Source organism: Amborella trichopoda, chromosome 4 (assembly GCF_054954075.1).
Source record: "Amborella trichopoda isolate Santa Cruz 75 chromosome 4, AtrichopodaSantaCruz75HAP2 v2.0, whole genome shotgun sequence".
NCBI classification, from domain to species: Eukaryota; Viridiplantae; Streptophyta; class Magnoliopsida; order Amborellales; family Amborellaceae; genus Amborella; species Amborella trichopoda.
In genome coordinates, this window is record NC_142339.1 from 48,499,107 (window position 1) to 48,513,129 (window position 14,023).

At 36.7% G+C, this 14,023-nt stretch overlaps 1 protein-coding gene across 2 annotated transcripts in view; it reads right to left on the bottom strand.

The window, feature by feature from the left end:
• Positions 1-1,512: 1,512 nt before the first annotated feature.
• Positions 1,513-14,023, bottom strand: part of LOC18431032 (protein CURVATURE THYLAKOID 1D, chloroplastic) — a 37,286-nt gene continuing 24,775 nt past the window's right edge. Inside the window, exons 1-5 of one of the 2 annotated variants that reach the window (XM_006841165.4) lie at positions 11,350-11,705; positions 8,869-9,056; positions 2,141-2,245; positions 1,961-2,032; positions 1,513-1,880 (exon numbers count right to left, since the gene is read on the bottom strand). In XM_006841165.4, the coding sequence (XP_006841228.1) occupies positions 1,809-1,880; positions 1,961-2,032; positions 2,141-2,245; positions 8,869-9,056; positions 11,350-11,494 (582 nt within the window). In that variant the 5' untranslated portion in view covers positions 11,495-11,705 and the 3' untranslated portion in view covers positions 1,513-1,808. Of the gene's footprint in view, positions 1,881-1,960; positions 2,033-2,140; positions 2,246-8,868; positions 9,057-11,349; positions 11,706-14,023 lie in introns of those variants that run through there. The other variant, XM_088865421.1, reaches the window with a different exon arrangement.

Below are 14,023 nucleotides of genomic sequence, written 5' to 3' on the forward strand. Positions count from 1 at the left end.
AATATAATAGTCATATTTAACTAAATATTATTTAGATATCATATATTAATTTTTTTAAAAATATCAATACTATTCAGGTCAAGTCCAAGTTAGGGCTAGATGGACTAACACCCGTACCCAAGTAGTGTTTACATCCAAGATTTGGACTTGGATCCCACCCATCGAATCCAATTGAACCATAGCCGAACCCGGGTCGAGAATACCGGTCAGGTGATTACCATCCCTAATTAAATTAAAAGAAACCATTCATGAAACAACCGGCTTTATGGGTTAGGAAGATAAGGTATATAAACAATTTTGTAGATAACGGTACCTGACCTTTCACAACGTTATCCTTTAAATGGGATATTAAATGAGTAGATTAGATCATTGTTGTTTATAATATCTCATTATATGTGGTTTTATTTAAATGATATATTACTAGCTAGAAATAACTTAAAATGATTGATAAAGCCTCTAGGAGCGGTATGCATCCCTATTTCCTTGTAAGCGAGGCTATATTGGATTTCCTTTTGCAATATTCTGCGCAATTAGCACAAACGTACCTCCTAGATCTGCATGTCATTCTTTCATTAACCTAAATTCATGTTAAATAAATTATTATAAAATGTTTGAATATCACTATGACCATTTTCCAGCATTAACTCATAACGATCCACAACAAATGTGATTTTTCTCACGAAGTATATTAACGAATTGCTATACTCACCCAAGTTTTTGCTAATCCACTGGATAAAAAAGAAAAAAAGAAAAAAAAAAAAAAAACTAGCATTCAAATGCTCCATGCCAAATTTTTAGTGGCCATAGCGGTTACTTATCAGTATGGACTTGGGAGTTAGGAGCACCAACTAAATACAGGTCTTATCTTTTTGAAAAGTCGTTTCTTCCTTTATACTAAGTAATCTACTGAAACCCACATGCTTTTCGATAGAAATAGCTGAAAATTGTTATAAATCGACAAATAATATTATATATGTATCAAAGAGCTAACATAATAATATGGGTAAGGTTTGTATAGAGCCCAGGTTCTAAACAATCAAATTAAAGCCTACCATCAAGTAGTGTAGAGATATGTGATTTCATGAAAATCTTTGTGATGGTCTTAAAATATATTTTCATCTTTATTTATAAAATTTAAAGCTTCAAAAATAATGTAGATCGACAAATCTATGAAAACTTGAAAATCCTGAAAATTGACGGTCCAAATATGCGTTACAAAATATACTATTTCCAAAATTTGAAATCCATTTTTTTTCTCGTGTCCATGCATCTTGGTGTCAAGATTATCAATTTGAGGATATTTGGGCATCAAAACAACCTCTTCTAAAGAAATTTTTGAGGTAGGCTCTAATTTGATTGTTTAGAGCCTCGGCTCTATATAAACTTTTCCCTAATAATATTGTCTAGATTAAACTGGTATCAGATAATTGTCATCAAAAGATGCCCTAATGCAAATTTAGCAGAAAGAGAAATGCCAAAATAGACCCATTCAAGAATTAAAACAGAGTAAAATGTGATAAATGACTTCAAATTGCTAAAAGATCTGTTGATTGTCTTTCCTTGTTTGGGCTTAATCTTGGTCTGGGCCATTAATGGAGAAAATGGAAAATAGAACATGAACATCCCCATAACAGGTTAAGAGCCAAAAGAATATCATGCTAAAAATAATTTCAACTAGTGAAGATCCAGTTGATGAAATCATTCGAAAACCATTCTTCAAAAGATGAAGCTAAATGTACATATGGGTGCGCAGCAATTCTCAGACAGGAAGTCGAAAGAGCCAAAATTGATAGATAACATTACTGTAGTCAATCATCAGGTGACCCTATAACCTGCTGCTTCAGTTCTTCAATTCTAACCAACAGCTCGTCCCTGCTTTTCTGTTATATGGACACATGTCAGATTGATTACAAATAATGAAAAGTCGACTGTCTAGAAAGGTTTGCAATTGAAAGACCACCTTAAAAATCAGATAGCGGTAGCTGAACCAAGCAGTGAAACCAAGGCCTACAACTTCCATCACCTGTGGGAACTGAAACAATATTCAAAATACCAAAAAAAAAATCATCAACAAGAGCCCTTGTAAACAGAAACGGTGCCCAATGGAGTGATAATTGCCTGCACTACTCAAAAGACATACCAGAGGAATAGAGTCTAGTGCTCTAACAATGACTGATGAAATCCATAAAGCCAACAAAGCTCCACCACCATAAAGGAAGATGCTGTATGTGTTTTCAGAGTCCAGCTACATGGGAAGAAAAAACAATTCAGTTCTTATGCAAATTCTAGTTCCTAATTTTCACACTGTGGCTTAAACCCGAAATCAATGTCATGAAAGGAAAGAGAGAAGATGGGATGGAACATATTCAACTAAGAGAGAAAATACTAGACCATTGATTTTCATGTGAATATTCATCCTACCAATTAGACATGGCAGAGTGAGTGTACAATGATGAAACAGTTAAGCTCCATAGCATGCCACGTGATTCTTTAAATAAATCCATAAATTACATAGGAAACAACCTCAACCTGTTCTATTCCCTCAAATCCATCCAAACACCCTCCATGAGAAGTTTTAATTTGATTTGTATATTAATAATCTAGCATTGGCTGTTTTTTTTTTTAATAATCTCACTGAGGATACCTTGATAGAGCAGAATGGCGGAGCAAGATTTGTGTAGTCAATCCCTAGTAGTTAGGAAAGGCCTCTGATGATGATGATGATGCCGATGATTTGCAAAGTTGGGTTAGCAGCTTCTGTTCCTAAGTAAACCATCAAGCCGAAATCGAGTATGGAGACAGATAATGAAACAATAGAGAAAGTGGAAGAGAGAGGCAATTAGCCCAAAGGTATGGGATCCCCTAAAGAAAATGGTTTGTAATTCATCATCCTCATATCATAAACTTCTCTGAGAATGTGGCTAAAGTGAACTCGACTGAACAACTGCAGTGGATGGTCTCCTACATAAGATGTGACTTATAGGAGTGCACTAAACCTCCCAGGCCCAATTGTCTACACAGGTGCACCTTAGAAAAAGTGCAATGCACTCCTTACAAATATATTAAAGGTATGGTTTATGTGCGTCAGGGGACACATAATGTGGTGAGTCCACCCTTCCACAATCCATCTACGAGATGGATTTTGAATCCAAAATTCTACAGGTAATCTCAACCGCTCATGAATCTGAGAAAACAAAATAAATACAAAAATAAGTTGAGCTTAAAAATGATCTGTCTTGTACCCTCTCTTTCGACTGTACATTTCACTCTATCATAGATCATCAGATCTGCACTGTTTTTGGACCCCCAAATTCATGAATTTGAGGTGGGCGATGGCAGTGATTTGGAGCTCCAAATTCATGAATTTCACTCTAAAAATTTTCCCTTAGTTCACATACATTATGATTGAAGCTCAAAACAGAAGAAGAATGCAAGTGATGCATTTCCAATATCGCTCTTAGAAGTTATACCAACCAAGTCTGCACAAACCAGCTCAACCATTGCCTTAGTACAATCTTAGTTTTTGGAGGCTATATCTATGGAATTGAAATTCCAGCCCATAAAGAGTCACTCAGAATGGAACATTATCCTCCATTATAAATATTTTTTTACAATCCATCCTATGTTAAAAACATTAAGGAAGGCCATCATTTGACTCTGTATTGAAACAATAATTGTGCAAGAATTTTATCCTCCTACCAGGGCCCACGTGCAAGGCAACAGAAAACTATAAGCAACGGTGGCAACAGTAAACATCAGATGAATCGTGATTTTTAGCTTCTTGAATGAAATAAATTATCATCAAGGAAACAATGTCTAAAGACTAAATAGTGCCAATTCAAGAATGCCTCAGGGGATGGAACAAGTAAATTCATACATAAAGAAGTTCAGTCGCCTGAATGGTTGGTAAAAAAAATTATCATCAAGGAAACAATGTCTAAAGACTAAATAATGCCAATTAAAGAGGATTTATTAAGCCATTAACAACTTAGAGAAACCTTTAACAACAAAAATGAAGCAATCTAAATTGCCAACAATGAACATTGAGGACAAGGTGAAGACTGTTGTGAATGAATGAGGGGGTGGCCTAATTTGGTGACCTCACTTCAAAAGGAATCTTGGGAAGGGAGAAACAACAGAGCTTTATCAGTTGGTGGTTGAACAAGGGACATGCTTCACTTGTGGAGAAGATAGGGATGACAGTATTTTATGGTCTTGGGACACTAATGGGGAATTTACTATTAGAACACTCCACAACAAATGTCCTCCTATGTGAAGAAATCATATTTGGGCTCCACCAAAAATTTGTTTCATAATTGGAGATTATCTCCATGACTATGGACTCCAATTCCCCTGTATGTGTTTAATGTGCTGGGCGGGTAAAGAGATAGTTTCCCACTTTCTCATTCACCTTAAAATTTTGAAGAAGATTCTTTGGAAGCTTTTGCTAAGGTGAGCCCATGGACCCATGCCCATCTGGCTCGTCATAGTGGCAATTCTTAGGAACATAGTGGCAATTATTAGTAGGCTATAGGTTGTGGATGGTCTCAGAGAGGACCCCTGAGATTCCTCATTTCATGGGCTCTAGATGTGGATGACTTTCAAGGATTTTATGATGCAAGTTTTTGAAAAAATTGGACCTATAGTATTGACCAATAGTGACCATAAGAGTCAAACAAGAACCCCCACCAAAAGGAAAACTCAAGCTTAATTTTGATAGAATTTCTATAAGTAACCCAGGAACTAGTGGGCTGGGAGGAGTTATCGAAGTGTGGAGATGATGAAGATTTCCTTGAGGTACAGAGAGCATTGAGGACTCTACTGTTTCAAAGAGTTTTAACTCTTCGTTCTGGCCTTAGGAAGATATCTTCTCAATACTCAGGCCCCATTATTGTAGAAGGGGGTTCTCTTAAAGTACTAATATAAGCCATTGGAGAGTAACAATATCCCTTAGAAGGTGGCAGACAGCTCAGCAGACCTACAAGGTCAAAAAGGAGTTTAGGGACCACATCGCTAGAGAAGTTACAGCAGTTAAATTTCCCTTTTTCTTTTTTTCTCTTTTTATTTTTAATATCTCCCTTTGTCTTCTGGCTTTTCTCTACCCCACCATCAATAATATGTACATCTCGTCTGTCAGTACTCCATGCACAGCCTAGTGCATATATTTTCAAAGCAGTGAAAGACCATTCACTATTAAGAACATGTCAGCCATTAAACTCTTTACAGGTTTGCAGCCAATAAACACGGTTGAAGAAGTTTGCCGGACAGAAAATTGTCACATTATCACAAGAAAAACTATGTGTGAGGGCCGATGTTCAAAAATGCGAATTCGGGCGCCTAGGCCAATGTTAAAAAATTATAACTTGTAAGACATTAAAATGCTTGAAATCCCAAATATCATTGTAGGAAACTAGAAGTCTAGACTCTAGACTAGTAACGATACACAAAGTCAACAAGGCAAAATCAAAAAACAAATACATCAAGTTATCAACCAAACATATAAATATATCGTAAAAGAAAAAACACATGATTCGCAACATAATATGTTGTAGCAAAATAAAATCAAAACCCTCTTTCAAATATAATAATACTTTAAAAATATCAATATCAGATTGATGTCGGTGCAAACTTCGTCTGTTGGGTCGCCAAAAATCCTCAAAATCAACTACTAGAAGCTCTAAATCCACCCATGAACTATTGCCTTTGTTTTGGGAAGAAATCGCAAAAGTCAAAACTTTATCGATCTTTCGATAAATCATAAAAGAGTAGTTTTTTGGAAAGTTTTCTTACCTTAAAAGCCACGGTTTTTGCTCACCTTAAAAGCCACGGTTTTGCTCACCTTAAAAGCCACGGTTTTGCTCACCTTAAAAGCCACGGTTTTGCTCACCTTAAAAGTCACGGTTTTTTTTGGCCCTTCTGCAAACTATCACTGGGCAGTGCCTAGGCGGGCGCCCAGACTGTAGCACCTAGGTGGCGCCTTGCCCGCCTAGGTGCGCATCTGGAGACAGGCTGCATAATTCCACCGCCCAGACAGCACCTAAGCGTTTTTTGAAATTTTTCGCCTAGGCGGTCAGGCCGCCGAATTTTTGAACATTGCGTGAGGGTACCATGCAATTTCTAGGACTTCATTGTATTCGTTAACACACTATGACACGAAAGTTTATGTTTTTCCATAAAAGCATACCATCAAGCATCCAACCATTTTTCAAATGTTGTTCAACTTGGTATTCAGTTTGTGAAATAGGTTTCTGTTTACCATGGCTTTCGAAAATTTACATCTTCTACTCCCATCAGTGTAGCAAAAAGCGCCAGGCGGGTCCTAGGCGACCTGGGGGGTCCAGGCCACCCAGCGCCTAAGCGGGCGCCCAAAACCTGGGCGGCTGCCCAATTGACAAAACATACCAAGTTACCAAATACCATATTCCAAGTTGAAAAAAAAAAAGATAGATGTCGAGAAGAGAATTTTGATAATCCATATTGTTAAAACAGAAAACTGCAAAACCATACAAGTATAGGATATAAAAGTCAACACTCAACACAACAGAAATATACAGAAATTTAGAAAATATACAGCCTAACAAAAGTCAACACTCATGACTCAACACAACAAACAACACTCAACACTCAGAACCAAGAGGCAAGAGTCTTCAGTCGTCGTCATCATCATCATCAGAAGGAATATCAATAGGGCAAGCCTTATCATATGCATCAGAGTCGAGGCCATCATCATCAGAGTCATCTCCCTCTTCAATATAACGCTCGTCCTCCTCTGTTTCTTCTGAATCTGCCTCTTCCTCCTCATCTTCTTCTACCTTCCTCTTACTAGCATGTGCAGTCTGTGCAGATAAGGCCCTAGGAGTCTTGGCTGCTCTACCATTTTCTTTGTGCTTCTCTGAACTCAAATATTGTATAATTTTCTCCCTGGTAGCCTCAGAAACATTTTTACATGGGGCAACATCCCCCTTAATACTGGCAAGATATTTTTTAAACCGGTAAATGCCCCCACTAGTATATTTTCCACAATAATTACATTTAATACGATTTTTATCACTTGAATTCGAGTTATAACCATACTTCCAACCCGGATCACCACTCCAACTAGAACCTGGAGAAGATACTTCAATAGAACAAGGCTTATTTTCAACCTTTTCTAGTTCATCTAAATTCAGAAGATCTCTAATCTCATCCCAAACTGCTTCAGGAACATTTGTACAAGAAGCAACATTACCTCTAACACCAGCAAGGTGTTTTTTGAATCGGCTAATACCCCCATTGGTATCTTTTTCACAAAAATTACACCTTAGACAATTTTTATCATTTGGTTTTGGGTTGTACCCATACGTCCAACCCGGATCACTTCTTTTAAACGTAGCAGAAATAGATCTATGATAAGGATTTTGTTCCTGTTTTTGTTTTCTAGAACTCATATATTGCTTAATCTCCTCTCTGATAGCTTTAGGAATATTTTTACAAGGGGCAACATCCCCCTTAATACCAGTAAGATGTTTCTTAAACATGTTTATGCCTCCTTTTGTATCTTTTTCACAAAAATTGCATCTAACGCAATTTTTGTCATTTGGATTCGGCTTGTATCCACATTTCCAACCCGGATCTCCACTCCGACTAACTCCTCAAGAAGACATATCAAAATAAAACAATCAATCTTAAAAATAAAGTTTTGCACTTACTTTGACTGCTTGAACTCCAAACTTTGAGACACTTCAATCCAATGAAATGTAGTTTTCTTGAAGTTTCTTTCTCTCTAAAAGGGGTTCTTGTAGGTTTAGGTTTTAAATGAACCTAAATCCCCTCCTTCTAACCTTTTATATCTTTAAAAAAAAAAAAAAAACATTTCCGCTTCTAGGCGGGGCGCAGGCCCTAGGCGGCCACCCAGGGACCACCGCCCAGTTTGGCCGCCTAGGCCTAGGCGATGTGCCCGGGCCTTCTAGACCGCATAGGCACTGGGCGGTCCATTACCCTTTGATAATGTAAAGGGTAATGTAAAGTTCAGTGTGTGATCATTCCCATTCATGAAGTTAAGTGTGTGATCATTCCCATTCATAAAGTTAAGTGTGTGATCATTCCCATTCATGAAGCAATTTGTGGATTCTGTTTGAAGATTGTTGAGGATACTGTGATTCAGTTAACTATGTCAGACACGTAATGCCTGCATTTAAAAACTTGTAGAATGAAAAGCAAGCTTCAATATGGAATTGGAAGAATCCATAATTACTTGGATAGCACTGATTTAGTTTTTTCTTTTTTTTGTTTTTTGTTTTTTGTGTTGAATTCGAAACACATCAAATAAAACCAAGAACACCTCAAAGGGGGATTGGAAGCACAAATGTTCCAAAATTTAATTTCTCATAAACAACAGCACCATATGATCATTTGGGGGGGGAGTTTTAGGAGCATGTAGAGAAGGGTAGCTAAAGCCACAAAAATAAATTTGGAAATAGACACAAACTGGAGGCAAGGCAACACTACCGACAATGAATTTGGGGTCATAAAATGCGCTCCAAAGGGAAAAGGAATCCATGGGGAGAAGCATGAAGAAAGCATTTTCCAGAACAAACACTTACAGATATCCCAATAAAGAGCTTGTTACTTTTCTGGATTTAAAAAATCTAAAGCAATTCCCTGTTTCCTTTTCCACAGAAAAAGTGAAACATAATTGTTTTACAGAAAATTTGGAAAATCTGATGTATCTAGCCTGGAACTAATTGACAACCAATCAATTAAACAACATTAGCTCACACTTGGCGCTTCTTTCATAAATGCACAACAATTGAAAGATAGAATTAAAAATTAATTTTTCATGGGTTTCATTCAGCCACAATACGAAAAAAAACTTCTAAAAGCACCAACCTTTAAGTTAAAGGCATCCAAAAGTTCATTAGCTTGGAAGTCACTGCCAGCAGAAGCGTCTTCAGGGATTTTTACTTCCTTAGTAGGTGCAGCTCCCTCAGATGAGGTGTCTGGCTCTTCTGAGGTTGTAGTTGAAGTCTCTTCTGATGTACTGGCTCCAGGAAATCGAGAAGAACAATATAGAAATCCTAAGTAAAAGAAGAAACAGTCAGCACTTGAGGTCACAAAAGATGCTCAACATATGGAATTCCAATTTGCAATTTGTGATGACACATCCTTAATCTTGAATGCTTATAGAGCATGAAATCAAAGAAAGATGCTGTTTAAAAATAAAATGCTTTCTGAAAGACCCCTCTTTGAAAGTAGCATCCAACAGTATAAAAGATAAACAGAAAACACAAAATGTGCATAACAAACTTTCAAACACATACAAAAATTTGCTACGAACAAGTGCTGAAGGAGAAATGCCATAAAATTCACCAACAAGCATAATCTATAATTGCCACAAAGAACACATGATGATCACTAACGTTATTTGGTTTTATGCTTGAGCTCCTATGAAGCTCTTTGGAACACTTGAATTCTCTCTTTTTACTTTCTGCAGTTAGAACTTAGATTTTCGTATGGAAAGATGAAAATAGTGTGACAAGTTGATCATCTAAGTCTGGTGATACAGTGCACCCTATCTCAATGACAGGGTTCAAGACTGAATCCCTGATAGAAACAATGAAAACATAAGAATGTAAGAAAAGAACAACAATACTGACGCCTTATAGTAAAGACAGAGTATTCGCTTCTAGAGAGATCAGCAGCAAAAGAGCAAGATGAAGCACTTGAAATGGAATATCTGTCACTGGCTGACATGGGGACTGGCCTCAGTGAACAAAGTCAGATAGTTAATTATTTCTTAGGCAAAGGGGGATACAAAGTGTCTTTGAGTGTTTCGGTGACTCTGTTTAGAGCCTCTATTCGTATCTCACTTTTTCATATCATTTGTTGCATTGCATTTATACATAAACTAAGATTCCATTAAATTGCAACTCAGGGACCTCACAATACCATTCTGTTCTATAAATTGAATAACCTTATAGACCTTCTATGCACCATAATAGCAGAGAAAACTGGCAGTATGTAGAAAACATGTTATCAAGAAACATATTTCAGAGACCACTATGATCTTATATCCCAACTTTAGAGAAACATACATGTTCTGCTTTCTACCCTATTTCTTAGAATCAGCTCTCATTTCTTCAAGGATAATGCATTTAAATTTACTATGCTGTACAATGAATGTAAATACACAGATTCCATGTATTTACTTATGGCTACATTCCATCAAACATTCAATTTTGAGTTAGTCAGGTGTAAATTGACCATTCATAGACATGTAGGGTGATTTTGCAGCTCTCTTTTCAAATCCATTGCTAGTTTTTTTTTCTTTTTGTGTTAGTTGAGAACTAATTCCATATAAGAAATGATAGACACCATCTGTTCACTTCATTATGACACAGTAGAGAAAGCCACAGGCCCACATCTACATTTTCCTTAGCAAAAAAACACACGAGAAGAGAAAACCGCATACATGTTCTACAATGATCTTAGATCACAGTAATTTGGACACTTTCAGGACAATTAACATCTTAATAAAATTAAAGATCCATACTATTTGGAGTACTCCTATCTAACTCAGACCATGTTAGAGACTAACATAAATTTCCAATGAGAAAAATAACTCCAAAATAATCAAGTTTCATAAAATTCTTTATTTCCACATCCCCTCAATCACTGAGAAGTGAGTAACAAGTGAGAAGAACTATAGAAATTACTTACCTATTCCGTCAGTCCTAAGAACAGCAAGTGAGAAGAACTCTTAAGAGCATTAAACCTCATTTTGATAGGAGATTTTTTTTTTTTGAAGTACTACATTTTGATAGTAGAATTGAAAGAGCTGATTAACAAAAAAACACAGTACACACAAGCTTTTTTGACATATATCATCGGAAATTGTCCAATTTAAAAGGGCATGGCAGTCTTGCTCAAGATAGTTCACGAAGCCCCCAATTGTGCAGATTGTCTCAAACAAAAAAAATCCAAAGGAAAATAAAAAAGAGAATGAAAACCGAATCACACGAGAAAAAGGATTTAGTCCATCGGCATACATAGAGTAACTAATCCCAGGGCAATCAGATGAAAATACAGAAACCGCAAAATATTCAATGAGACACCAAAGCAAAATAGAGAACAATTCCTGGCTCCTATTGATGCTATTGATCACAGTGTCAACTAGCAACTAGAGTTAAGGAATAGGAAAATGGCAATATAAAATACCAGAAAAACGTCAAGAAAAATAACAAAAAAAAAAAGAACAAACACAGAAATAGCTAGAAGGGGACGGGGAGAGAGAGAGAGAGATTAATATGATGAAAAAAGCGGAAACTGAGAATGGTGAGATAAAGTTAAGGGGAAAGCATGAGAGAGTACCTGGTTTTTTGCATGATAGGTTGGGTATCTCTCTATGGAACAGTGGTGTAGAGAGAAGAGAGAGAGATGACGGAGAGCGAGAGGTTTTAGGGTTTACAAGGAATGGGGTAACGGCGATGATGCGAGGTGTACAGGAAGAAGCCATTAGTGAAGCAAGTCCTAAAATCAAAGAAACGAGCGGGAGGTTTGGGAGATAGAGGGTCGTTTACCGCTCATTGAGAGGCTAAAAACTGACAGGACTTAAGACAGTGGTTCATCAGAACCGTCAGTTTATGCCATCGAACAGTTTACGGGCAAGAGGACTGAAAAATCAGTGGCAACGTGAAATGTGTGCGGTCTAAAGTCAAATGAGTTCCTGTTCCCGCGAGAGTATACTGGCTATTAGGAATCGACCTTGGACCGGAGTGCTGCTACCTGACGGTCGGTCAGCAGGCTACATCTCAAGTTCAATTCTTATATCCAAATCATTGTTTAAAAAAACGCCGAGTCGAACCGGACTCGTCCGGTTTGATTCGGGAATCGACAGTAGGCGTCTCAAATCATTCAAAAAATCGGGAATCACCCAGTTCTAGAGAGAACCGGGCGACTCTGTACAGTGACTCGCCGATTCACTGTACGGAATCGGCGAGTCCCGTGAAAAACACGAGGCTGCACAGTGTTCTTCACGGGATTCTTCAAAATTTGTCATTTTTTTATCATTTTTCTTGTTTTTTTGGCATGTGATCTAATATGCAGGCTTTAAACAGCTTTATTCAGCTTTTTCACGAATTAAATGGTTGAAAAATTTTGTGTTTTTTTATCACGAAAGTTGCACTTTTAGGGTTTTCGCCTTTCCTTGTGTTTCATGCCAAATAGGGCATGAATCTGTCAAAATTTGTAGGCATTTTGATCGTAAAGTTGTTCATCAAAACTTTCTGTTACGAATTTGTGATAATCGTTGAGAAAAACAGAGTTATTTGAAGATTGAAGGCTCCGGTTCACAAAACCAGGTAAGAAGTTTGGGTTTTTTTTTTTTCCGCCATATGATTAATATCACTGCATATTTTGAAGATAATGAGTTCAATTTGTATGGTTTTTAATCTTTATTGTGCCTATTATGATTTAACATATTCAATTTTATGTAATTTGATCAATTACAGCATGAATTTTTAGATGAACACAGAGATGTCTGTGGAAAAAAAATTCTACTGTTTTTTTTTTTTTTTGTCCGCCTTTCGATTTTTTGTTCATGATATATTAGAAATAATGTGTTAGATTTCTAACGTTTTTAATCGTTATTAGATGTATTCAATTTGATCTGATTTATTCAAATTGAGCTTCATTTTTTAGATTCAATGACTGTTTGTGAAGAAAAGAACTGCGTTTTTTTTTGTGCTCAATTTAATCGATTTGATTTGATTTATTGATGATAATGTGTTCAAAATTTATGGTTTTGATTCCTTATATTGTTATTTATCAGAAAATGTACTCAATTGGATGTAATTTATTCACTTAGAGATGGATTTTTTGGTTAAAATGGCTTATGTAAGATGGCTATGTAAAGAACAATTTTTTTTTTTTTTTCAGGTCTGGATCCAATCCCGACACAATCTTACCTAACCCAACCCATTGCCACCCCTATATTAAAAAATGAATCTTAAACCCATTTGGTATTGTTAAATGTCATAGTGAAGACCAATTTTCAAAATTATTCTAATGGATATGAACTTAATTCTAATTGTGTAATAATGTGAACATGACTCTCTTTTTTTGAGTAAAACTCTTTGAAACTAACTGAGCTTTGATATTATTATTTGAAGGATGCAGTTTTTATAGGGCTGCAGCCCTATTAATTGGAATTGGGCTGCAGCCTTCTGACCTGCTGATTTAAATAGGCAGCGTCTATTTGTCACACAACCCAACAAAAAAAAGGGCAAGCTATATATGCTTCCCCTACAACATAAAACTTATATACTTCCCCTTATCCAACTATCCATTTTGAATGGAGGGCTAAGATTGCCCCAATCACAATGTCACGTTTGTACACATCGAATCCTCTATTAAACTCACACGAGCAAAAAATATTTAAAAAATATTTCTAATAAAATAAAATAACCAAAATACCCCTAAAAGTTTCAAGGGGTATTTGGTCATTATATTTTATCAAAAATTTATTTTTAATATTTTTATAGGTGCACCCCAATGAGAAGATGACATGCACCAAATTTCATATTCATATAATTTGTATAAAAAAATTAAAAATAAAATATTTTGAGACGTTGGATCTAAGATCAAACGGTGAGTGGCTTTCTTGATCAAAATTGGACGATTGGATGGTAGAGGAAGCATAAATCTTTCTATGAGGGGAAGGGGAAGTATATAAACCTTTCCCATAAAAAAGTGCAAAGTGAAAAACCCGAAGGCCCGGTGTTAGCGCCTTTGTCATTTTCAAAACCCGCTTTTCTTTCAAACTTCACTCTAGCACCCATTATTTCCGGTCCACCAACTCGCCCAGTCACCTGCCGAGATGCCCTACACCCTCTCTCTCCAAAGCAGGGTTTGAAAACTCGGCGAGTCGAACCGGATTCGCTCGGTTCGACTCGAGAATCGGCATACCCCGTGCCGGTTCCACTTGAATACCGGGAATCGCCCGTGTCTAGATAGAACCGAGTGATTCCCAATAGTAAATCATCGA